We start from the raw sequence: 23,516 nt of genomic DNA on the forward strand, positions 1-23,516 counted from the left end.
AAAGTGTGTCCTTGTGTGTCTTTATGATCTTTAAAACTTCTTTTAGGGGGGAAGGGGGTGGCTTTCCTCTAGTTTTAAAATGAAAATGTTAGCAAATGTCTTGGGAAAATAGGAGTGTGGTGTTAGAAATCCAGAGAGGGATCCTTGTTGTTCTTATTTCAGTTCTATTCTCCACCCCAAGCTTGCCTTCCTCTGAAGCTGTTTGCATGCAGCCTGACTCATGCAGGAAAATAAAGCTGGATTTGATTTTTAACTGTATGGGAGGCTTTGGGTTTGGGGGGATAAAGGCTTTATGATGCAAACTCATTTATTTCTCTGTGAAACAAAAATGGGCTTTTCAAAATACAGTGTGTTTTGGAAAATTGGCTCTGGGTTTGAAACCCCAACATCTCTGAGGGCACCCTTGTATGAAAAAATAGTACAAATAGACATAGCGCTTGGGAAGGGGGTACAAAACATGATTGCAAGCAGTAGTGTTTGAGGAGCAGTTCCTGTTCTTTTGTGAAGGGACATCTCTTGAAACGTGGGGAGGGGTTGGTTGGTTTGTTTTATATGGACAGTAGTGAGCCTGGAAGTCTGTTTTTACAGTAACTTTGTACTTTATCAGACTCTTTGAGCTGTGTCTAAGCAGATCAATACTGGCAAAAGCTGAGATACTTTTCCCCAAATCTTTATGTTGTTCTTAAGGATATAAATTTACAGTTGCCTTCTCTTAGTCTCTCCCGCATCCTGAGAGAGAAGAGAACCTGGGAGAAGGAGCCCCGGGGTAAGACTCGTGGCTGGTGTCGACTGACAGAGCTTCAGAAGGGAGCGCTTGGTTATCCATGTTAAAAATCAGTGTGTATAAATGTCCATTTATCATTTGCGGTGTTTAGTTGATTGAAACATCAAGGTGAATAAATAGAAATGAAGGCGATAACATGGACAGCTAAGTAAATCTTTTTCCAATATTTTGCAGTTATTGCTATAGGTGCTGCTGTGGTGATCATAGAGTTGTGACTGGTTTGAATTTATAGCAAGATTTTACTGGGGTTTGTCTTTTTTTTTTTTTTTTTTTTTTTAAACTCACGTGCTTGCACACACATCTGACACAGGGCAAGATAATCCCTGTGTGAAAATCAACCCTCATATACTTTCCTTTAGCCAACTCAACTGAAAATCACTAATTACTTGAGTAAAATCTTTGCATTATAGATAGATGGTATCAAGTAATAAGCCCAGAGGATTGTACAGATCCAGTGAAGCCCTTTGATTTGTCACGTGAACCTTCAGAACGAGAATTTTCTTAGCCCCTTAAATTACTAGGACAGAAGCTGTTACTTATTCTTTTGAACCTTACTGTTGTGCTCTCTCTATCGCAGTGAGAATTATTTAGTCTTTCTTCATTCACTTACACATTTTTTTAAATAACCTATTTATTCTGACCATAAGACAGTTTTATATATGTAACATCTATAAAATATTCTACCTAAAATAGTTCAGTTCCTTGCTCTCGCTGGGTTTGGATGGATCGTTGGTATACAAACTGCTTCATTGCCTTCTGGAAATTTTAGCTGTCAAAAACCCAGCCTTAGCGAGGGGTACCGTGTTGGTCGGCTGAAGGATGTTTGTACAGTCGGCAGCTTTAGCCGCTCGCAGAAACAGCCTTACCTGATCTCTAGGAGCTGCTGAAACTCATCAAGCAGGTTCCTGCTAACCAATTATCCAGTTAAGCAGAAAGAGGAAAGGTGTTTCCCTTGCTTGTTTTTTCTTTGATAAGTTTAACCCGTTGTTCCCTGGGCTTCGGTAATTGCGGACATTAGTAACCCTGAAATAACAGCAGTGAGAGTTAAGAAGGAAGAAGGTTAGAAGGGATCTCTGATCTTGCAAATATTGGTCTGTGTGTTAGTGTGTATCCCTCAAGTGTGCAGAGACAGGCAGTTTTCAGCATAAATCTAGAGCACTCTAATTCTTAGCTATGAGTCCTACCCAGCATTCCTCACCTAGCTTTTTGTCTTGCATTTCAACAAAATCTTAAAAAAAAAAAAATAATCCCCCCCTCCAACCAAACCCCTCCCCACCCCAAACCCAGTAATGAATGTTTCACTGCTGCCAGAGCAAATTTGTTGATTCCCAAACACTCCTACTGTGTCTTGGTTGGAAGACTTAAATTACTTGCATAATAAGTGCTGTGGATAATAGAAAAAAGCTCTTTCTAGTAGAGCTCTGGTTTTCACTACATATTATAAGAATAAATAGATGCTCAGATGATACCAGACAGCTGGGTTTTCCACATCTGACTGTCTTCTACATTGATTTTTAAGACAGGACATGTGCATGACTGTTTTAATGGCTATCAATACCAGATGTGTCTTTGTGAAATTCAGAGATGTTGTCAAGTGGCAGCGCAGTTGTCAAACAAATAATTTTGCTTGTGATTACTGGAAATAGTAAAGGAGTGGGTGGGATAAGGTGAGAAAATATTCTCAATTCCAGTGGAGAACAAGAGGATTAAGTGACTTTCCTGACTGCTGTAATAAATAATAACTTGGTGAATACTTTCCTTTTTTCCTTCCTACTACCTGCCCAAGAAATCGGTTCCAAGAGCAGCAAAATCTCTGTGGGTTCTCTGATGGGTAACGAGGCTCCTGCAGCCTTCCTTCAGCCAGGGAGTTAAGAGCTTCTTTCATTTAGATTGTTTTCACAAAGCTTGTTAGTAATACATGTCCATACCTCTCTGCCAAATTTGTTTGAAATTGGCCAACAGTTCCAGAAGTTGCTGGGAGGAGGCTAGACAGTCATGTGGACAGCATGATTGCACAAAACTCACTTCTGTAGGAAATTGAGCTAACGAATAACTGGCAAGTACTGGGGCACTGAAGTGAAGCTTGCAAAGTCATTGAAAGAACTGAAAGGCCACTTGGTATCTTAATTGTGTGCATAGCCTTTAACCAGGTACACCAGATGCGCTTCTTGCCCACAGGTTAGATCGTGCGGACACATTTCCATCTGCCCAGGACCTGTCTTTGTAGAAGTGAAGTGTAATTTGGTGACTGCATTGGTTGTTTTGAACGTGACTGGAAATGCTTAGGAAGAAGCAGATAGAAATACATACCACCTTAGGCTGTGGCTGTGGCAGAGCTTGATCTGGTGGTCTGAGCTGTGCTAGCGGCTGAGTGGTTTGTGCAATAACCTTTGACTATAGATAGGGCTTGCTTTCGTTTCCTGAGTAGCCCGAGGGTGTAACTGAATATTTACTACTGTTCCACATTGGTTTTTTTATTTTATAAAGGAGGATCTGTGAGTGCATGATTTGGAATGCATGTTAATAACAAAAATTTAATAGATCCTTTCCGTCATCAGGATTTTATTGAGTTTTGCTTGTGCCTTGAGTCCTCAAAGACCTTATCCAGGCAGCAAAATGCAGGCAAAGGAGGTAGAGCCAAGTTCTCGGGTTCCTGAGCAAGGGAGCTGCAAAGCCGGGTGGCAACCTCATCCCTAGCAGCTAGAACAAACCTTCTGAAACAGGTAAAGATGGGCTGAGACTTCTGCTTCAGTAGGTGCCTGTGAGGTGCACGAGTTGAACAGCGTGTTGTGTGCGGTGGATGGGCAGCAGCATCCAAGCTGGGTGTGAATTGTGTGGAATGTAAGTACGTAAGTGGCCTGGGCATGAGGAAGCAAGGTGGTTTCACCTGTGAATAGATGAGTTACTTCTGGTGAAGTGCACCAGAACACGGGGTTAGCTTCCTACAGGAAGAACACATTAAAGGTGGCACGAAGCGTCTTTATCATGAGACCAGCTCTTAATTTGTTTCTGAAACTCTGGATTATCATAAATGTGGTCAGTGCCGTTTTCTTTATTCCTTCTGCATTTGTAAAAGGAGAACAAATAAAAATGTTCTGTAAGCTTTGCTACATTTTTAAAAAATATCATTTACAAGGCACAGCTCGATTTTGTGTAATTTTTTATATCCAAAATATAGAGGGCTTTAGAATAGGAGAAGCTGCATATCTGAGTTTAAGATAAAATAAGATGATCTGTGTGATAGAGACAGCAGAAATTATGTGATATGACAGTTGCTGTAGCAACACCACCTACTTCATGAAAATCAGAGTTAACAGGAGTGTAAAAGGTAGAGCCCACATAATTTTCCAAGCCTATGAATTGTTGCTGCCCTCAGCTTGCAGTGCTTTCCAACTCCCCAGTGTTTCTCCTTTCATTTGGGCACAGATACACCTTTTTCTGCATGGCCAACTCTTGCAGACCCGATCCTGTAGTCAGCAGGGGCACATAGTGGGAGTCCTGCAGGGGCAGTGAAGCCTGCAGCGTCTTTGCCTACCGGTGACCTGGTGAATAAGAGGAAAATAACACGAAGGATTGTTTCGTGTCCCATCCTCCCCCCAAATCCTCTCAACGGCCTTGGACAGTAAAATACTATGAGGCATATACTGTCTCACAGGTATCCTGTATAGAGAATGGGATGACCGCTGTTGTAAAAAGGAAGCCAGACCAGTCAGTTCACTTCTGTGGGAATCAGCTGTTAGTAAAGCGCTGTTATATTTAATATAAATTGTAAGTCTTGTGGAAACTGAAGGTGTCAAAGGTAAGTGCATTGGCACTTCCCCCCTCCCAAGTAAACCTGAAAGAGGGGTGCTGCATACCAGTGATAGGGCGCCTATGAAAGTAGGAAGACACGTTGTTTTTAATCGGAGTGGTGCTGAGCTGGATGTCTGGCTGCTGGGAAGCGCCGAGTACAGCACAGCGCGCAGAGGGCTTTGTTACCGGGCGGGCAGAGGCTTTCATGAAATTTACTGTATTCAAAGGGGTAGAAAGGTCTCCGTTCAAGAAATGTTTCAGTGCCCAGATATTGTTTGAAAGTTATTTGGTATGTCTGGATTGGCAACTAATTTTGAAATTTGCAGCTATGGTTACTGGAAGAAAAATACTTTATTAAAAAACATAGTTACTGCATAGCGGTTGCCATTGGCTTACACTTTTCTTAACGATAATTTTCAGTGAACAGAGTCCTCTATGTTTATGTACATTTCTAAAATGCAGACACATAGTTTAAAAGCTCCCATGTGCAGTGAATTGATAAGTGATTTGCCAGTTCACGTTGGCCTCAAGATTACACTCAAATATGTTTTTATTTTTAATACATTGATATTTTTATTTTTAATATGTTGACTTAATTTGTTGATAGTATTTTTATCATTGATTGGCAATGGACAGCCACACTGTGTGTGACAGCAAAAGTAAAACCTCTGTTACTTGCAAACTGGGGGAAAAGAGTTTGAAAGAAATAGCAATCTCAAATGGCAGTCAGGTTAAGTTTTATTGATCTGTTTTGCTGAGATGCCTTCTGAAGGCATCACAATAAATGCGCTACTCAACAGATGGAAGGAGGTTTGACTTCTGTGTCTTGGGGCATTTTCATTTCATTTTTGACATAGTTCAGAATCTTCACAGGTTCTGCATATCTGTTGTATTCAGAACATGCATACATCGTGTGTTCAGAGCCTCAGTTCAGGGCTGTGGACAGTTTGCAGAGGAGGTCACAAGAAGGAAAATAAGTATTAGAATTTCAGGATTTCTTCAAGAAATATTTCATCGTCAACCTTTTTCACTGCTACTATTTTTAAAAGATAAAAACATAAAGATTTTGGGATGTGTTGCCTTTTCTGGTCACTTTTCCCTAAGATTTTTTGCTCACTTTACCTTCATCTTTCTATAAAAATGTGAATGCTGTTCTTCGGTGCAGAAATCTCTGCAGGCATCAGTGTGGTTTTTGAGACTCCTCGGCACAGTAGTTTTGTGCCATTTTCTGGTGCTAGATGACTCTCTCACGTTTAGAAGTGAATTTATAAGATGATGTCTTGCCCAGTGTTCAGTGTCGTCATTTCTTTTAATCAGACTTGCTTTTTGAAGTTCCCTGGTTTTGTCTGTGTCTGATGTGCCACGAAAACCTGTATTATGCAGCAGCTGTGAAGAAGTAGTTACGGATACGCGGGTAACGTCCGTATGCAACAGTCTGTTCTCCTGGAATTTTCCCTAAGCCGCAGTTACGTGTTCCCTTCCTCCTCTGACCTATTTTTCAGACTACCCGAGACTGATGTGTTTGTATACTTTGTAAATGAAGATAAATATATCAATAGCGAAAAAGATACAACCACACACCCTTGTGCTTTCTTTGTGTGTGCTCATTGGGAATAAAACGAGTATGTAAAAGCAAATTAGACCTCTGCAGTTACTGGGCTGTAACAAACCAAATACAAGTTTTGGGGTTCTGCTGTTTTGTTTTGTTTTATTTTGGTTTTTTTCCAAAACATGTTAGAGGGTCCTAATTTAAGTCAGATAGAAAAGAAAATGTACTAAGTCTTACTTAGAAGGTTATGGGAACAGTGCGTCCCCATTCTGGCATCTCTGCTTCTTAAAATGCGATTACTTTGTACAAATCATCCTCTCTAAAGCATCAATTTAATTTTGTCACATAAAGGGTGTACTTTGTTTTAGTGAACAAAAAATGTAAAAAAGTAAAAATAAAAAGCTACTTCAACAGATAGTTCAGATTTGTGCGTACAGAACAGATCAGAAGAGAAGGCGAGATTTGCGAGTTCCTGTAACTCTGCCCAGTGACCCCTTTTTCTTGTGTTCAGAGAGCAGCCGATAGCATCTGTTGGCTGTCTCTCCGGCTTGCCATCAGCTCCTGATTGGGAGGCAGAGGAAATGTTACCTGTTTCACGTGGCTTTTCCATGCCATTTGAAATCTCACTCGGTCTGTGTTTTGATAACACACCCAAGCGAGATGGGTTTGGGTACCAGAACTGGGTAATAGATACGTGAGTCATGGGTGGCATACGCTTTCAGGATTACACGATGGCTTTTTGCAAGACCTGTTTACTGACTGAGAGCGTGCTGGCCTGGATGTTCATTAGCCAAATAAACAGAACAATGTGAGAGGAACGGACTTGGTCTGGAGTCTTGCAGAGCACAGTGGCAGTGGCATGAATGCATTTTGAGGACAAGTGTTGTCTTTGTTTTGAGTGGTATTCCACGTGAAGGCCTATTTATGGATGCCCTATGAGGCTGTTATCTAAAGCAGGGGCTCTATCTAAAATCTGCTGTTTGAGATTGGTTTATTAAAGCTGGGTATGTAATTGTCCAAGGAAAGAAAAATGGATCTCTTCGCCTCCTTCCGAACAGGTCAACAATTCTGATGCTTCTCGGGAACCTTCCCTTTAATAAAAGAAAGAAAAATGGTACTTTTTCAGGAACCTTACTATACGTGAATTGCCAATTAACAAAAATATACACAGATATGCCAAAGGATGTCACGAAGCTCCAATGCACCAGAGAATATCAGCATCCTGAAGCGAAACGTGCTTCTAAGCCAAGGGTAAATTAAAATGAAATACCTGTCTGAATGTTTTTCCCTGCAGCTTCGCTTCAGGCCCCGTCCCCACTGGATGCCATCTTGGCCTATCTCTGTGAGGAAAGCAGCACCCTACAGAAAATCAGAAAAGCATTTAAGAGGGCTGTGGATTTCATGCTTTTCAAGAATCTGAAAATCCCTGTGCAGTGTCCCAGGAGCAGGTTAAACCCATCTCTTTCTGCATGTAGCACATCTGCAAGGGAGGTGTTCAGAACAGGAGCAGCTGCCTTCAGACCTCTTGCAGTTTGGTTGTGAGGGGCTGGTTTGGGAGGGAAGGAAAGCTTGATTTCCTGGTAGCTTTCAGAAATGGGGCCTCCCTGAGCTAAGTGCTGCCTTCGCGCAGGCTGAAGACAGGGTAAGGTTTTCAGAGTATGGATCTTAAGGAAGAGTAGAGTCTTAAGTCCAGTAGGCATAGTGGAAAATTTTAACTGGTGGTGCCTCGTATTTGTTTGTTTATTGCTTTTGAAGGGCAGAACATTACTGGCACAGCAGGCATCGCATATTACATGCACGTTATGCTAACCACATGCAGGAGTTGCAAAGTCAAGCCCTCAAAAGCCTGCAAACACTCGACCGAAGGCCACGTGTGCAGCTTCAGAGAGCACACCCCCCTCCCTTGTCTGCTTGGAGATGCAGGCTTTCATTACATTATATCCTCTGTTTTCCCTTTTCCCTTTTTGAATGCAGAGGTCAGAGCAGTTCTGGGTTGAATCAGGGCTGTATCAGGAAGGAAGCGGTTGTCTGTAGGATCTTGGATCTTGACCTCATTTACTGCAGATGTGAGAGGATGCGGGGAACGGCAGGAGAAGGGAAAATCTGGCAGTAAGGACAGAAGGATTTTGTCTAGAGAGACTGGATTTTGCCACAAAGTTTCAGCAGAATTGTGAGCAAGTCACTTGATTATGTGAGCTTGTCACGCTGCATGTTTGCTTCCCTTTTTGTGGGGAGCCCAGTTTGATACCTTGGGTGGCCCTCACTTGTGTCGGTGTACAGCCACCAGCCTCCAATGAAAGTCAGTGAGAGTAGATTTGAAATGCAGACAATGCCTATAACGTTAGCTAACCTGAGAGGCTGGCTGCGTACTTTTGATTTAAAATTTCTATACTTCTGTCCTTCACCTGCAAAGAGAAAGTGCTGCCCCTTCTTTCATGGGGGTCTTGTGGGGGAAAAATTGTTTCTGTGAAGCATGCAGGTGCAGTAGTCGCCAATGCTGGAGGGAACTCCTGAGAAGTTGCTAATTGTGTCTCTACAGGAGGTTGGAATCATTTGTGGCAAATAGTGTATGGGTCCATTTGGATAAATCAAAATGAGTGAAACAAGTGACTGCTGAACGAGGAAAGAATCTGGAAAAAATAGCATGTGATCGAAACTTTAAAGATTGTTGCAACCATGACTGTGCTTCTTAAGACAACTCTTGCATTTAATTCTAAAAACAAATTGGAAAGACAAGCTGGATTTTCTCATGTGCCACCCCTACAACAGGCACACTGGAAATGAGTAGGAATGGACCTGACAGCACCCCACAGCGTCCTGCTGCTTGGACGGAGCAGAGGATGACAACTTACTGTCGCTGTAAGGAGCTGAAGGGGGACAGGGAGCTTTGCCAGTGCACTTCGCTATTTGCTGATAGCAGAGGATCTGTGGGACTCAGGAGTCTGGAGCTGCGTCTGTACCATCAGCACAGGCACTCTCCTGCCCTGTTCCCTTCAATGATGCTCTTTTACTGAATGCGTTCATCCCAGCCTTTGCTGAAGCAGCCTTCCTCTTCCAGGCACTTTAGCTCACCCCTTCAGCTCCTGGTCTCCCTCATCCTCACCTTCCCCACCTCTGTGCCCCCTTCTCAGCTCTCAATCCTAACCACGTAGTCAAATTGCCCCTTTCTCACCCAGCCTTAGCATGCTTGCAGTAGCGAGATCTTAAGAAGACAAACGAAAGGGAAACGACATTGACCTGGGAGCTGCCCTCTCTTCCAGTGCACAGGCCGCCAGCACAGTTTGGTGAAAAGTTTGCCAGAAATTTTTAACAGGTTCAAAACAAAGTATTTTTGCTGAACCTTTTTCAGGAAACTGTAGAACCATTTTGGCAGAAACATAATGGGCACATACAAATCCAAGTAGAATGGTTGAAATCTGGCAAAGGTCTAAGGAACTGAGGGCAGCATCCTCTAGTGGGAAGTGTCAGGCGATCTTAATAAGACTACCAGTCCTGCCTGTAATAATACTGTAGAGGCCCAGAGCAGGAGGCACACAATGCTGAGAGGGGAAATAACAATTCTTTGATAATTAAACACACAAGGTTTGTAAACAATGTTGATATCTTTAAAAAGTACACATTTTAAAAACACTTTTATGTGCCAGTCTTTGGTGTGTTAAGAGCAGCAAATATGCTGTGGTTGCATTGGATTAAGATCCTTCTTTCCGCAGGAAGCGTTTGCAGTCACCCCATGTTCAGCAGCATCACGTTTGTGTAAGATAAGAAATAGAGGAATGTCTGTGCCAGGGTGGAGCACTGGTCAAAATACACTAATCTCCTGTTGCTTCGGAAGAAAACAAAGCTCCTCTAATAACTGTTTACATAAATACACCCGGGGTGAAGTGTCTTCTTCACCCCCAGGCAGAGAGCGGTTGGTTTTGTCCTGCCATGTGAGGGCTGGAAGATCATACGGTGTGACTTGTCATTCCCTTTAGTGCTAATGTAGGTTATAGTCTTACTATCCATGTAAATGTTTCAGATTCTGGAAGATACTAAAATCCTAATAGCAGGGAAATTCAGTGATGCTTATAGTATTGTAACTGAGGAATTATAACCTGACAAGATACTGTCCTTAGATAAATCTTGGCCTCCAGAATACTTTTACTTTGCTGCCTGTGGGGATTTTTGCCTGTTTGGATTCCTGCACACTGCCTTGTGTTCAGTATTGAGATAACTTTTCCGAGAGGCTGAAGGAGTTAATGCAGAAATAGATGACAGATTAGTCTTGGACAGGCTGTGATTTGGAGTAAGAGAACTATCCCAAATAGCTGGCCAGCCGCCAAGCGGATAGACAATTTGGAAGACATATCGGCAGAGCAGTGGGGTTCTCTGGAGCAGCTCTGGGTGAGGATTATCTGTCAATTTAACTGCCGTACTGTATAGTCTGACTGACATACCCAAAGCGCCTTTAGCTTATATAAAGAAAAATTATTAGCAAACACATATTTTATCTCTGGGTTGCTACTAAATTGAATAAGAAACTCCTCTTTTCTTTCCCTCCAACATATGTGTAAAAAATAGGGGAAAATATTTTGATTAGAACCCTTCCACTCCCTTTCCTTTTCTTTTTCTCATCGCTGTTCTCCAGCCAGCTGTTGAGCTGATGAAAAGTGTGGAAGGGCTGTGAGAAGGGAGATTTTCTGAAAATCAGGCACATTTCTATGGGAGTTGAATGATTCAAAATTGAGTTCCACATAATTCACCAGGGATCTCTTGCAATACAAATAAGTCGTCTGTCAAGCAGTGGTGCAGCTGAAGAGGTTATTTCTGTCATAACTCTCCTGGGCACAGCTGGTAGGTGGAATGTTTCAAAAAGGGGAAATTAAGAGCCAGGATACGGTGACTGAGCGCCCCACAATACCAGATCAGCATTTTGGTTTTGTAGGTATATAAAAATGCTACTCTACTTTTGAATTGTTCATCTTAATTATTGCAAGCAATTAAGAGCTGCTATTTTTTTTACCAGCCCTTTGGTGACTAGATGACACAAGTGAATGGCCTCAGTCCTCTTTGAACACGGAACCACACTGAAAATATTGCTATTACGTTGGACTTCCTCACTGGCAGTCTCTGCTGGGAGGAGGAGGACTGACGGGGTTAGAACAGCCAATTTTCTTTCAAGTCCTTCTTTCTGGAAAATTTTCCGCTATTGCTAATACCTGCCAGAGCAACATCAAGAGCATTAGCGAAGGCAAGTTGTTGGGGCAGCCATAACTGCTGGGGTTGTCAAAACCTGCCGATTCCTGTGCCAGGAGACACCGGGAGCTGTGCCTGCCCCAGCGTACTCAGTGTTGCTTGAGTGGAGCTCTGAAGTGGGAACGTCTCCAGACAAAAGGCCAGTGTTGACATAGTCGTGGTCTCTCCAGGCCATGGTTGAGACACATCGCTGGGGTGGAATGAGGGGAAGTTTCCATTAACCATTGTTCCCAGCTTGCATCCACCACCACCGTGGAGTTCTGCAGCTGGATTTCCAAAAGAGCTTAATGCTCGAGAGCTCTCATTTCAGCAGCTTAAATAGAGGGGCTAAGTTCTTTCCAAAACACTTGGCAATCGTCAGCCCCCATTGAGAACAAAGCTAAGCACATTAAACAGTCCAGCCACTTCACTGTTGTGAAAATTTGGCTGCTGGTGTGAGTGCAGTGTTTAAATAATACAGAGACTGGCAACAAAGGCATCTGGCTCCCGGTGCGGAGCAGTGAGGCGCTTTACCTCCGCCCGGCCTTGGCGGCTGGCGGTGTAGCCTCCTCCTCGGCCGGTTCCTTGTGCATCACAGCCTCCGACCAGCTCTTTCTCGGGATGTTGTGACAGCTGGGAAGCTTGCTGATGTGAGGATTAGTCGGCTGCTGGGCACATGACGTTCAGATTGCTGTGCTTATTTGACCTACCTCTGATTGCGAGGAATTTAGTGCATAAAAATAACACCCTGAACAAATTTGGCAGAAGGATGCACAGCTAAAGTGCCGTGCACACACGGGGAGAGGAGCTTGGAGAGCAATGTAACGCGAGGCCACGTACCGTACTCCTGCAGTAATAGCAGTGCCAAGTCCGGCGCAGCCCGAGTTCCAGCGCCACATAGATGCAATGGCCATTAGCCACTAAACTAACGAAGACAGGTTCCTTGTATTATTGGCAAAACCTGATAGAATACATAGAAAGATACCAAGTGCCAGGAGTTCCCTAATGTCAAACGCTGGACAAGGAAATACTGTTGTTTCTGCCGGGGGTTTTAGACACCCTTATTAACGCCGTTGTTGTCAGTGGAGTTCCTGATCGGTTAGAGGAGCGTGACGGAACGGGGAGCCAGCCCGCGCAGACCGACCGAGGGGTGCGTGCAGCCTGCCTGTGGGAATATCTTAGAGGGCAATAGGCTTTGGGCTGCTGGGTGATCACGGTTAGCTGTGTGCATGATGCGGTCAGGCTTTGCATTAGTGATAGCATTCACCTTAAACGAGCTTCGCGTTGGCACCTGGGGCATCTTACGTTCACTGAAGGACCAGGTCTATAGTCGTGAGAGCTGCTTAGACCCGGGGAGGTGAAACGTGTGCACGTAGGGAACAAGGCAGGATCTTGATTGCTGTCGGTTCTTCTCCCAGATCACCTTGGAGATGCATCGCTCTTTAGTTTGCTGTTGCATTGGTCAGACGCAGTACCTTGATTTCCTGTGTTTAAAAGGAGCATTCGTTCCCCTTCCTTTTTTGGAGAGGTATTGGAAAATTTCTTGAGGTCAATGATTACAAAGCTCATGTAATTGCGTAATATGGCACACTATAGATAATTGATAATAAGTAAACTGATACTGTCTATCTAGAACTTCAGCAATATTTAAATACAGGCTCTTTTGTTTAGGGCAATTAGAAAGCTGGGGCAGATTTCGCAACCCACTTGACTTTTATAAACACCCTGCACGCTCACCAGAAATATTATAACAGCGTTCAGAGCTAGCGTCTTGCTTCGGTTTTATCTGTATTACGGAATTTGCAGGATTTGTACACGCGTATGTCTATATATTTGTCTGCATTAAAAAAATACCTGGCTGCTCTGGTACAAGCGCACTCGCATCCAAGTAAGCTTTCCTGCATTTAATCCTTTAAATAAGCCTGTTTCTGCCAGCCCGTACATCTGAAATGAGATTAGCCATCCATTTAAAGCAGGGCTACAAGGCGGCCTTGCTGCGCCGAGCCGTTTGGGCGGGCTCTGAAGGCCCCGAGCCGGTTCCCCCCACCCGTACAGCCCCCGACAGGGTTTCAGCACGCCTGCCTTCATCGCGGCCATCTCCAGGGAGAGCTGAAGCGCCTGCCCCTGAAAACCCGCCACGCAAACAGAGCGGCGCAGGCCCCAGCCTTTCCCTCGCCTTTCCCTGTCGCTCCCGGTGGCTCCGCGGGCTGCGGCGGGCGGGGCGTGGGCTGCGGCACGCGGAACCCCCGCCCCGTCCCACGCCGCGGGGCGCGCGGCGGCCGGGCGCCCCCGGGCGGGCAGCGCGGGGAGAGGCCGCTGCCCCTGCCCCTGCTCCGGCCGCTGCCCCTGCCCCTGCTCCGGCCCCTGCTCTGGCCCCTGCCCCTGCCGCTACTCCTGCCCCTGCCCTTGCCCCTGCCCCTGCTCCTGCCCCTGCCCCTGCTCTGGCCCCGGCCCCTGCCCCTGCCCCTGCCCCTGCCCCTGCCCCTGCCCCTGCCCCGGCCCCTGCCCCTGCCCCTGCTCTGGCCCCGGCCCCTGCCCCTGCCCCTGCCCCTGCCCCTGCCCCTGCCCCTGCTCCTGCTCCTGCCCCTGCCCCTGCCCCTGCCCCTGCCCCGGCCCCTGCCCCGGCCCCTGCCCCTACCGCTGCCCCTGCCCCTGCCTGCCACCGGCAGGCAGGCAGGCCGTGGTTTCTGATTTTATTAACGAGGCCCAGCAGGAAAGGCCAAGTTCTCGGCAGCGAGGCATTGGCAGCGGTGCGCCGGGTCCGGAGGCAGAGGTGGAAGCGCTCCGCTGTTCGTACAGCGCAGGTAGCGGCATCCTTTCCTCTCGCTCACTCTCCCATCGACGTATATATATGTTAATAACATTGATCCTCCTTTTCTCTTCTCCCAGGCCCTTACTAGCCTTTCCTGGAAGCTGATTTTATCAGTACTGTTTTAAAATATGAGTTACAAAAGACAAGCTCTGTGTTAGCAAGCCCTGGTTTGCGCAGTGCGATTCCCCAGTGCATTTTCTATGCAGCTCCAACATTGTTGCCGCAATCATCTAGATTAAAATAAAACTACATTGTTAACACTGGCCTTGGTTTGCAATTAGCATTGGTCTGTAATGTTCACCATTTCACACCCTAAATATCACAGATGTGGGCACAAATAAGGAAATATTATGCAGTCACAGGATGTTTGTGTAGTTATTATGAAAGCCGTCATATTTCTTAAAGTCAAAATTAATTAGCTAATAGCCAAAATTATAAAAGAATATCTGCTTCAATCGGAAGTCCTCCCTCTGAAGTCTATGAGGCTTGTACTTCTGAGGCATGTGAAAATTCTGCTGCCGGGGATAGTCCGTGTTTAGGCAGCTGACTTTAGGATCCTATTTTTGGAACCTTTGGCTGAGATTTTAAATGGAATTTTTATTGGGAATGGTGCCTGAATGGGTGCTGTAGGATCTTGAAGGCTATATCTAAGATTAAAAAAGAAAAATGGGGGGGATATTATTTTCTGGGGATAGGCTCCTTTTTATTAGATTTTATATACCGTGAAGAGCAATGTGGTATAAATGAGTATTTCATTTTTGCAGAGCATCTTTAAGTAGTTATTGTAGCCTTTCAGGTTGCTAATCTCCTTCGCTGTCTTTTAGAATATCACTGGTAGGATTTCATAGAAAATAGCAGTCTCCTTAGTGGATGCTTCAGCACAGCTTGAAAGTACATTTTCATGAGATATTGTCCTATTGCAAGTACTGTACATTGTTGGATTGTAAACTGAACAAACCCTCAAAGGTATAGATGAAGAAATCTGTGTATGAGAAAACTGGGAAGGATTAGTGTGGTGGATAAATTGGAGCTAAATGACAGTGCTTATGATTTGTTCCCGAGGATGTGATCTTACCGATGGTGGCATGGGTTGGAGCAATATGTCTTCTGCCTGCCGTCTAGTGCAGCTCAGTGTTGGATGCAGTGATCTTACGTGAGCATCCAAGATGAGCAACCAGAATTAGGAACCAATTCTGAAAATAATGGCGTGAGCATGTCTGGATCTGAATATGCACCCTACAAAATGGACAATCTAGCATTTAGCAAGAGTAGGTACCAAATTTACAGTGAAAGCTTAAAGAATTATTGCTTGTAAAACATGTAGAGATCTTCTGAAATCCATGCTCAGTGATATTATGTACATATTTTCTTCTAACATAGCTGAATTTATCCTTTATTTCTGTAGGTCAGATCTTGCCGGCAAACCGAAACACACCAAGTCCCATTGATCCTGAGACTATCCAAGTTCCTGTTGGCTATGAACCTGACCCTGCAGATCTTGCTCTTTCCAGTATTCCTGGCCAGGAGATGTTTGACCCTCGTAAGCGCAAATTCTCTGAAGAAGAGCTGAAACCGCAGCCAATGATTAAGAAAGCTCGTAAAGTCTTCATTCCAGATGACCTGAAGGTAAATTGGAACTGGTGACGAGGTTGTTCGTACAGACTCTGTGACAGTAACTCTCTGAGATACAGGTTTGGAGCATGAATCTGTTTTCTCATGTATGGTAAATCTGGCAAACTAAATATGACTTAGTTGTAGAATAAAACTGTTAATGGTTCTGAATAAGACTGAGGGGAGGATGTCCCTTATTAGTTATGCAACTTTGTGAGATCAATATTAATTTCCTTTGTATGCCAGAAATTTCCTGCGTGACCTTGGACAAGCCTACTTTGTCCCATATTTCCCACTTACGAAACAGTGTGATCATGTTTTCTTCCATCTTCTGTGTCTCATCAGCATCGACTGTGAATTCTTCAAGGAAGACTCCATCTCTTACAGGGTCCTTACAGGACCGTGGAGCTCCCCGATAATGACAGAATGAAGTGTACTGTGCCTTGTTTGGAAGTTGCGTTAGCTCTGTGTTTACTAATGAATGGGAACATTATAGTAAACACACTAATCTAGGTGATAGAATCTCAGCTAGTTGTAGGAAAACAACAAAATTATTCTGCCGAGAAGTGTATTTTAAACAACATTTAAAATATATAATAATACAATATTTAAAAAGAAAGAGCACCCTTGTCTATGCCTCTCCTTGCTTCCGAGATGTGAAGAGCAAAGAGCATGAAGAGAGCAGAATAAATTGATCAACTGATTCAGCTTATCAAACAACTGTGAAAATTGTCATTATTTGCAAAATTCTATGCCCGGTATGTGATTTTCAAGAGGACCTTTTTTATCAGAGGTAGTCAGTGCAGAATTTCATTCTGCTGTTGCTGTTGCCCCCCAAGACGCAGACCGAAAGCCTGGTGGAGTTGGTGGGAATCTCTGGCTGCGCGTGCGAAGAGACTGGCATGCCACGTGTTTACACCAGATTGATAGCATTAGGGAGAGAAGCTGATGCTATTCGCTATTTTTATCCCTGAGGATAATGTCGTGCAAGTTAAAAGCACAGAAATCACAGTTCCAGTAGTGTTCAGGTGGTACGTTGCTTTCACTTTGCGTGCAGCATCCTCAGCTTTCGTTTAGAAAGGTTTATCTGTAACATGCCGTTACTTACCTGGGCAAATTTTGCTACCCGTGCTGCTGTGTGATGTCCTAGGTATCCTTATTTGTCAAAGCAGACTTTTGCCAAAGCTGCTGTTGGACGTGCCAGAGGTGGAAAATATCAGCGTCTTGCATGCAGCAGTGGGGCACATAAGTTTTCAACCTAAGACTGAAGTGGAAGTTCAGGGGCTCTCATTTCCCTGAGATAATCACATCAGTTGCCCTTGACTCATGTCAGAGTGCTTGACCCAAGTGCTGCTTCTGCCCTGGCGTGTGGAACGGCTGTTGAGTTCTGGGGGAGGGTAAGCAGATTAGACCAGTCAATCGTCTCTGGGCTGCATGTGATTTTGAAATGCCAGCCTTACCTCTTTCGGGCCTGGATTAAGGGATTTGCCATAGCAATTTGTTAAAATAAAGATGGATGAAGCCTAGGTGGCACACTAATAAATTGCTTAAAGCTGATTTTTATAGAGTGGAATGAGATGGGAAATTATAAACAAGATTTGGGTCATAGATTTTTGCCGCATGCTTGTTTTTAAGAGGATTTTTGGGGGTCCCATCTAAATACAGGTGAAGAGCAATTTAGAGAGACGCTGGCTCTAAATCATCATTGTTGCACACCTCAGTAAGCTAAACTAATACAAAGCAGTTGCAGAGTACTTCTAGGAGTCGTTTTGCTCTTGCTTTGCCTTTATGCAAGCAGCGGGAGAAGATGCAGAGCAGCGGTATTAGGCCTGGCATGCTTCGTGCTGAAAGACAGAGGAGCGGAGGGGTATTTGTCTATGCAGTGCAATGTAGGAGCAGATGGCTCCTGGTCCTTGTAGTGGGTATGGAACTGTGCTACCACGCTTGGTGAAACAAGAAAGCCACACAGGCAAATGTAAGCGTATAAAAATGGAGGGATGACTCTGGGAAGGGAAGTTTGAGCTGTATGACTTGACCAGGCCATCGGAGAGTTGAATGGCTGCATCGCTCTTATTCTGCAGGGGACCAAATATCACTTTTCGTGAGAGATTCTGCCTACTTTGTTTTTACTGACTTGTTCCAAATTTCTAGAACTCGTAATTCAGTTTCAAAGCAACATTGAAACTGCCATTTCACTGAAGGCCACTTCATTTGAAGAGTGGAAAAATCAGGTGAAATTGAGTCCTGACTTCAGAGCCGTTGATGCATCAGTGCAATAAGATGATCTCCTAGGGGCAAGTCTGTAGGGATAAGACAGTGTGTTAGCTTATGGAACTTCAGAGGTTAGTGGACTTATTTCTGGCAAATGCTTTTTTTTTTTCCACAGCCAAAGCCTATCGTACTAATCTCTTTGCGGATGGCACCAAAGCGGCCATCCTCGTTGTGCCGAGGAATCCTCTCCCAGTGACTCGCTGTTCTAGGGTGCAAACAGGAACGCTTTGGGGCACTGTGGAGAAAGAGCTTTGAGCAGAGGTGAAGAGCTGAACCATAGACGAGACGGATGATACCAACAAACAGAGCGAACCAGGTGTTGGCTGGCAAAGACGAGCAGGGCCATGGAAGCGGTAATTAGTACTGCTCCAGCAACCGGTAGAGAGTGACTCATCACACGCGAAGGTGGATGTGCTAACTAGGTCAGCATAGATGGGAGATGAATTGTACCACTGGAATACTGCTGCATTTTTCCTTGGAGGAATTCACAGTCAAGAGGATGAGCGAGTTAGCGTAAACATTTTGACAGAAAGATGCACAGACATCTGTGCTCCCTGGATGGATTATGCCATGTGAATCTAAGTTTTGTCCCAGCAGCGCCTGGCGCTGTCAGGGCTCGCTGGGCCAGGCAAGCAAAGTGTGCAGAGTTAAGGCATCCCCAGTCCAGAGGCTGTGGCTAGGAGCACATCCTGGTGGCCGATCGGTTTACTGAAATCTAATATCTTGTTTCTTTCTGTGTTTAATGAGCAGGATGACAAATACTGGGCAAGGCGTAGAAAGAACAACATGGCTGCTAAGCGATCGAGGGATGCCCGCCGGCTGAAGGAGAACCAAATCGCCATCCGCGCCTCGTTTCTGGAGAAGGAGAACTCGGCTCTCCGCCAAGAGGTGGCCGACTTACGGAAAGAGCTGGGCAAATGCAAGAACGTCCTTGCAAAGTACGAAGCTCGACACGGCCCCCTGTAAATTCAAGGGGGGGAGTGGGTTTTTTTCTTTTTTCTTTTTTCTTTTTTTTTTGTTGCGGGTTGGCATTTGACTAGATGGACGATGTGTTTCCTGTTTGATAGCACCACACCCAAACCAACCTTTCTGTCTTCAGCACTTTACCAGAAGCAGAAACAAAACTGACTTACGTTATTTTTTTTGTTTGCGTATGCGTGTACCTGCGTATGTGTGCACGTGTGCTCACACGTCTGTGTATGTGTGTGCGCGCTCGTGGGTGTGCATGTGCGTGCGTGTGTGTGCGTGTGCGTGCGGACGCATCTCAGCACTTCCCATTTTTATGAAGCCCTCTTCAAAGGGTGCCACATTTTTACCTGGACTGTTGAGAACCGCCATAGTAAGCTTTTTATTATATTTTTTCAGTGCTGCTTCAGAGTAGGGTTTTTATGTTATTGTAACCAGTTCCATCCTCCCGATTCACTTGGAAAGATCCCAGTATAAATTATAAAAAAAGAAAAAAAAAAAAAAAGAAAAAAGAAAAAAAGTAGATCTCAGTTTTTTCGAGAGTTACAAGCTATTGTTTAAGTATGTCTAATCAGAAAAGTTAACATGCTAATAAAGTGCACAAATAATAATTTAGTACTACACTGCAGAACTATTAATTTATAGATTGCTTTTGTTGTATTTTAAGTTTTGGTGATAATTGTCTTCAGATTTAAAGTGCTGTTAGACTGAGTTAGCTCTACTCATTATAGATCCCATAATGGCTTCTCTGTAGCTATTAAGGTTCCTTTTATTTCCACAGACCCCGGTAGGTAGGAGTACCGTTGATAGCCCACCGAGTGTGTATTTTGCACTGCCTGTACCTGAAGCAATAATCCTATTGTACGCTAGCGCGCATGCTGCCCGGATGTTCCTAGTGGACGTAGGATGGTTCCCCTACCCAGCAGGAGTTGTGATGTCTTTAACAAAAAGTTAAAAAGTAAAAGACGCGTTAACGTGAGCATGCTAATTGTGTCCCTGCTCTAGGGAGCGCATGTGTAAGAAGCAGGATAATTAGTTGAAACGAGAACAAAATTAATAGTATCAAATCAGATCCGATGTCGAAATCAGAGGGGCTTTTCTGTTTTCAGTTAGTTACGCATTTCTTCAAGTTCCATTTTGTGACTAAAAATGAAATAAATACCTAAATTCAGTTGTTTTTTCCCTTGTTCTGTAATATATTTTTTGTGGATTATATCTTGCTGTTTTAAAAATCACTTTTATTCAGTTAGAAGAAGTCACTGGTTTGCAAAGCCCATTTTTCCTAGTGATTGTTGTTTTGCGTGTGACATGAACTGATGGTTCTGAACTTTATTGTTTTAAACTCTCTATTTGCTTTTGAACACCTATGTTCTAATATAAAGTGGACTTCTGAAAAATGAATGTAAGAGACACTGGTGTATTTCAGAAGGGGTTGGTGTTGTCGTATACTGTGGTTAATCCAATCAATCTAGGTGTTTACTATAGACCAAAAGAATAGCTATTATAAAATGTATAAAGTTTATACAGAATAATTATAGTATGTTCGTTTTGTACAGTATTTTTCAAGTACAAATACTGACGATGTATTTTGAAAGACATATATATAGCAAAAAGAGAAAGCTATTCCATGTTTAAAATATATAGCAAAGATATATATTCTCCATTATTGTACAGAAAGGAAATGCTTAGGGGTTTGTTGGTTGTTGTTTTGTTTTGTTTTTTTTTTTAAATCTTTAATATTTTAAGCCTACCACTGGCACACCGGCATGTTCTGTGCTTCAAATTAAATTTTTATGGAAGTAATATGGCTTTCCAGGCTGTTCCATATTACTGAAAAAGAGAGACTTTATTATTTTCCATCAGAAACACATAAAGAAACTCTTTAATAGGGACAAAGCACAACGTGGATTTTAGTCAACTATTGATTGGACAATACAATATTTTGTAAAGGCAGAAAAATAATATATAACACAAAAAAACTCATAGTCATTTCTAACCTGCTGCTGCTGCTAGAATCTGTTTCCAGCTGAAATTTTTTTATAAATAGCTCTGTTCATGTATACAGTTGTACGTACTGCATACGGTTATTAACATGTGAGGAAAATATGGTGCTACATGTCTTGCTCACAGTTTTCTAAGTGTTTCGACATTATTTTCAAATAAAAAGGTTGTTCATTCCATTAAATCATTATTCATGCTTCAGGAGATTGTTACAAAGGACTCAACATTTTACGCAGCATTAAAAATATCCTCACATCAGTGGCATTTTTCCAGTATTTTGCCTCAAACGTAGCCCACGTGTCAGCGTCCCTTAACGTGCAGTACTTGCCTGTGGACCGTTTATTCAGCAAATTGACTTTCCATGTGCTGCAGCAAAGTTTAAAGCATAGTAAGCTATTTTTAAGGGTCAGTATAAGCACTGGATGCATGGGTAGAGAAACGAGGCTGACGGTGTTTGGCACAAGTCAGTGTAGCTGCTAGAGCCACGACAAAATAAACTTTATTTTTTTCCTTTGGGAGAAGCACGACCGTGGCAGGGCGCAGCCAGCCGCTGCTGTGGACACACTTTGAGCAGCAACATAGCAAATTGCAACAGCCCGTTGCCCTCACGATGATTCTTGGGGTGCCGCTCGAACAGCAGGGATGGGGCGTGTGAGATCAGCTGGTAGGGCCCTAGCCGGGGCCATCGGCGGGTTGCGTTGTGACCACAAAACTTTCTTTAAAAGGTAAAAGGCAGCTTGGAAAAAAATGACAGATCTTTCTTTTGGGCAGGGAGGGGGTGGGAGATGGTAGTTTTTTGTAGGCTGGCTATCACAGATGTCCCGGCCACAGAGGAGCCCGGAGGTTGCCAGCACCCCCAGAGCTGACGCCTGCTCGCCCCGTCCTGCCGCGCGGGAGGGCCGGCCAGCGGCTCGCGGCGCGGGGAGCGGGAAGGGCGGCTCGGCGTCGGCCAGGGCACCCGGCTCGGCGTCGGCCAGGGCACCCGGCTCGGCGCAGGCTGGCGGCTTCTCTTTTTTGGGGGTGAGAACTTTCAGAGGAGCCTGTGGGACTTGGGCACCCACCGCTTACTGTGGGAGTAAGGTACCCTCGCTCCTTGGAAAAGCTCACCCTTAAAAACAGAGAGAGGAAAAAAAAATGGCAAAATACATGGCTAAAACTTGGCAAAAAACCAGGTTCTCTAACCAGGCTGTCTCCCCAACGTACCAATAACAAATAAGTAAATGCAAGTTTAGCTCATTTTCAGTTCCCAGCTTAGCTGGGCTCATCACACCTCTCATGGCTTTGTTGCTCATGAAGGAGCTTGTAGGTATATGAAATTGTAATTTTATAAAAATAGAAATATATATATTTGCAGAATAATTAATAGCGTGTCTAAATAATTCACTGACCTCTATTAAACCATAAGCATTGGTAAAATGCTTGTCTTTTTGTTTTTGCTGAAACTTAGAAGTGAATTCTTTCTTTTTAAAAAAGAACGCCCTCTACAAACAAAGTGAATTTGAGACGTGTTTGTGAATACGAGCACCTTGGGGCTCTCCGTGGGAAAGCCTGGGGCAGAGGAGGCGGCGGGGATTATTTTTTTTCTTTTTTTGAATGGTGCTAAAGTCACTAAACCTGGCACCACGGAAATAAAGTGCGGACTTGAATCCACAAAAGCAAGAAATTCAAAGTGAAAGGCAGGTGCCTGAGCGAGGCTTCGTGCTTGGCTCGGCTGCGCCCGCGCGGCCGGGCGCGTGCAAGTGGGGTGCCGTTTGAATGTCTTGCCTCTGTGGGTTTGTAATAACCCCAGCGATTGCTTTAAAACTGTTTTTGCATGTAATTTACAATAGAGATGTGCAGTTTATTTTTATTTTGTTGATTTTTTTTTTTTTTATGTGAAGAGAAAGAAAAGTATTAAAACTTACAAGTGATCAACCATTGTATTTCTGGCAACACCACAAGACAGCATCTGTTGAAACACAAGTTTAACAAATAGATCAAATCAACTGTATGACATGAAATGGATTGCATCCTGTATGCTGTTCAGCCCAAATCTTTTTTTTTTTTTTTTTTGTCTGTTATTCTTAATGTTTAATAAACTTTTAAAGTTTTCTTCTCTCACCTGTGTGCTCGCTTTGGTGTTTCGGGGTCGGGCAGAGGGCTTTTGGGAGGGTGTATTTTTGTTTTCCTCCTGCTGGTCTGTGAGTGCCCGTGGCCTCCAGCCCGGGCCGTGTCCCAGCGGGGGGGACCCCGGTAACGGGGGTGCAGGGCCCCCCCGCTGCCGCCAGGCCCCGAGCGACGTCGCAGCCCCGCCGCCGGCGTTAACTGTTGGCCATACCTGTACCAAATACGTGCCTAGATTAGACAATATATTTCTAATGGTAGTATATTTAGAACTATTTTGTATTTTAATAAAGTATTTTACTTCTATATAATAACATATAAATATTAAAATGATAGTGTATGCTATATTACGTCATTCACATATATTTTTATATACACTTTATCATGAGATGTGATCATTTATTAACACACAG

The 23,516-nt window shown here is 44.0% G+C and overlaps 1 protein-coding gene across 1 annotated transcript in view; it reads left to right on the forward strand.

Annotated features, from left to right (window-relative positions):
- Window positions 1–23,086, forward strand: part of HLF (HLF transcription factor, PAR bZIP family member) — a gene marked incomplete at its 5' end in the record, with an annotated part of 37,959 nt that extends 14,873 nt beyond the window's left edge. The window contains 2 exon segments of the mRNA XM_082327039.1: window positions 15,557–15,777; window positions 18,784–23,086. Of these exon segments, the coding sequence (XP_082183165.1) occupies window positions 15,557–15,777; window positions 18,784–18,999 (437 nt within the window). The 3' untranslated portion in view covers window positions 19,000–23,086.
- Window positions 23,087–23,516: the final 430 nt, after the last annotated feature.

The sequence above is a fragment of the Platalea leucorodia genome (genome assembly GCF_965183815.1).
Source record: "Platalea leucorodia genome assembly, chromosome: 14".
NCBI lineage: Eukaryota > Metazoa > Chordata > Aves > Pelecaniformes > Threskiornithidae > Platalea > Platalea leucorodia.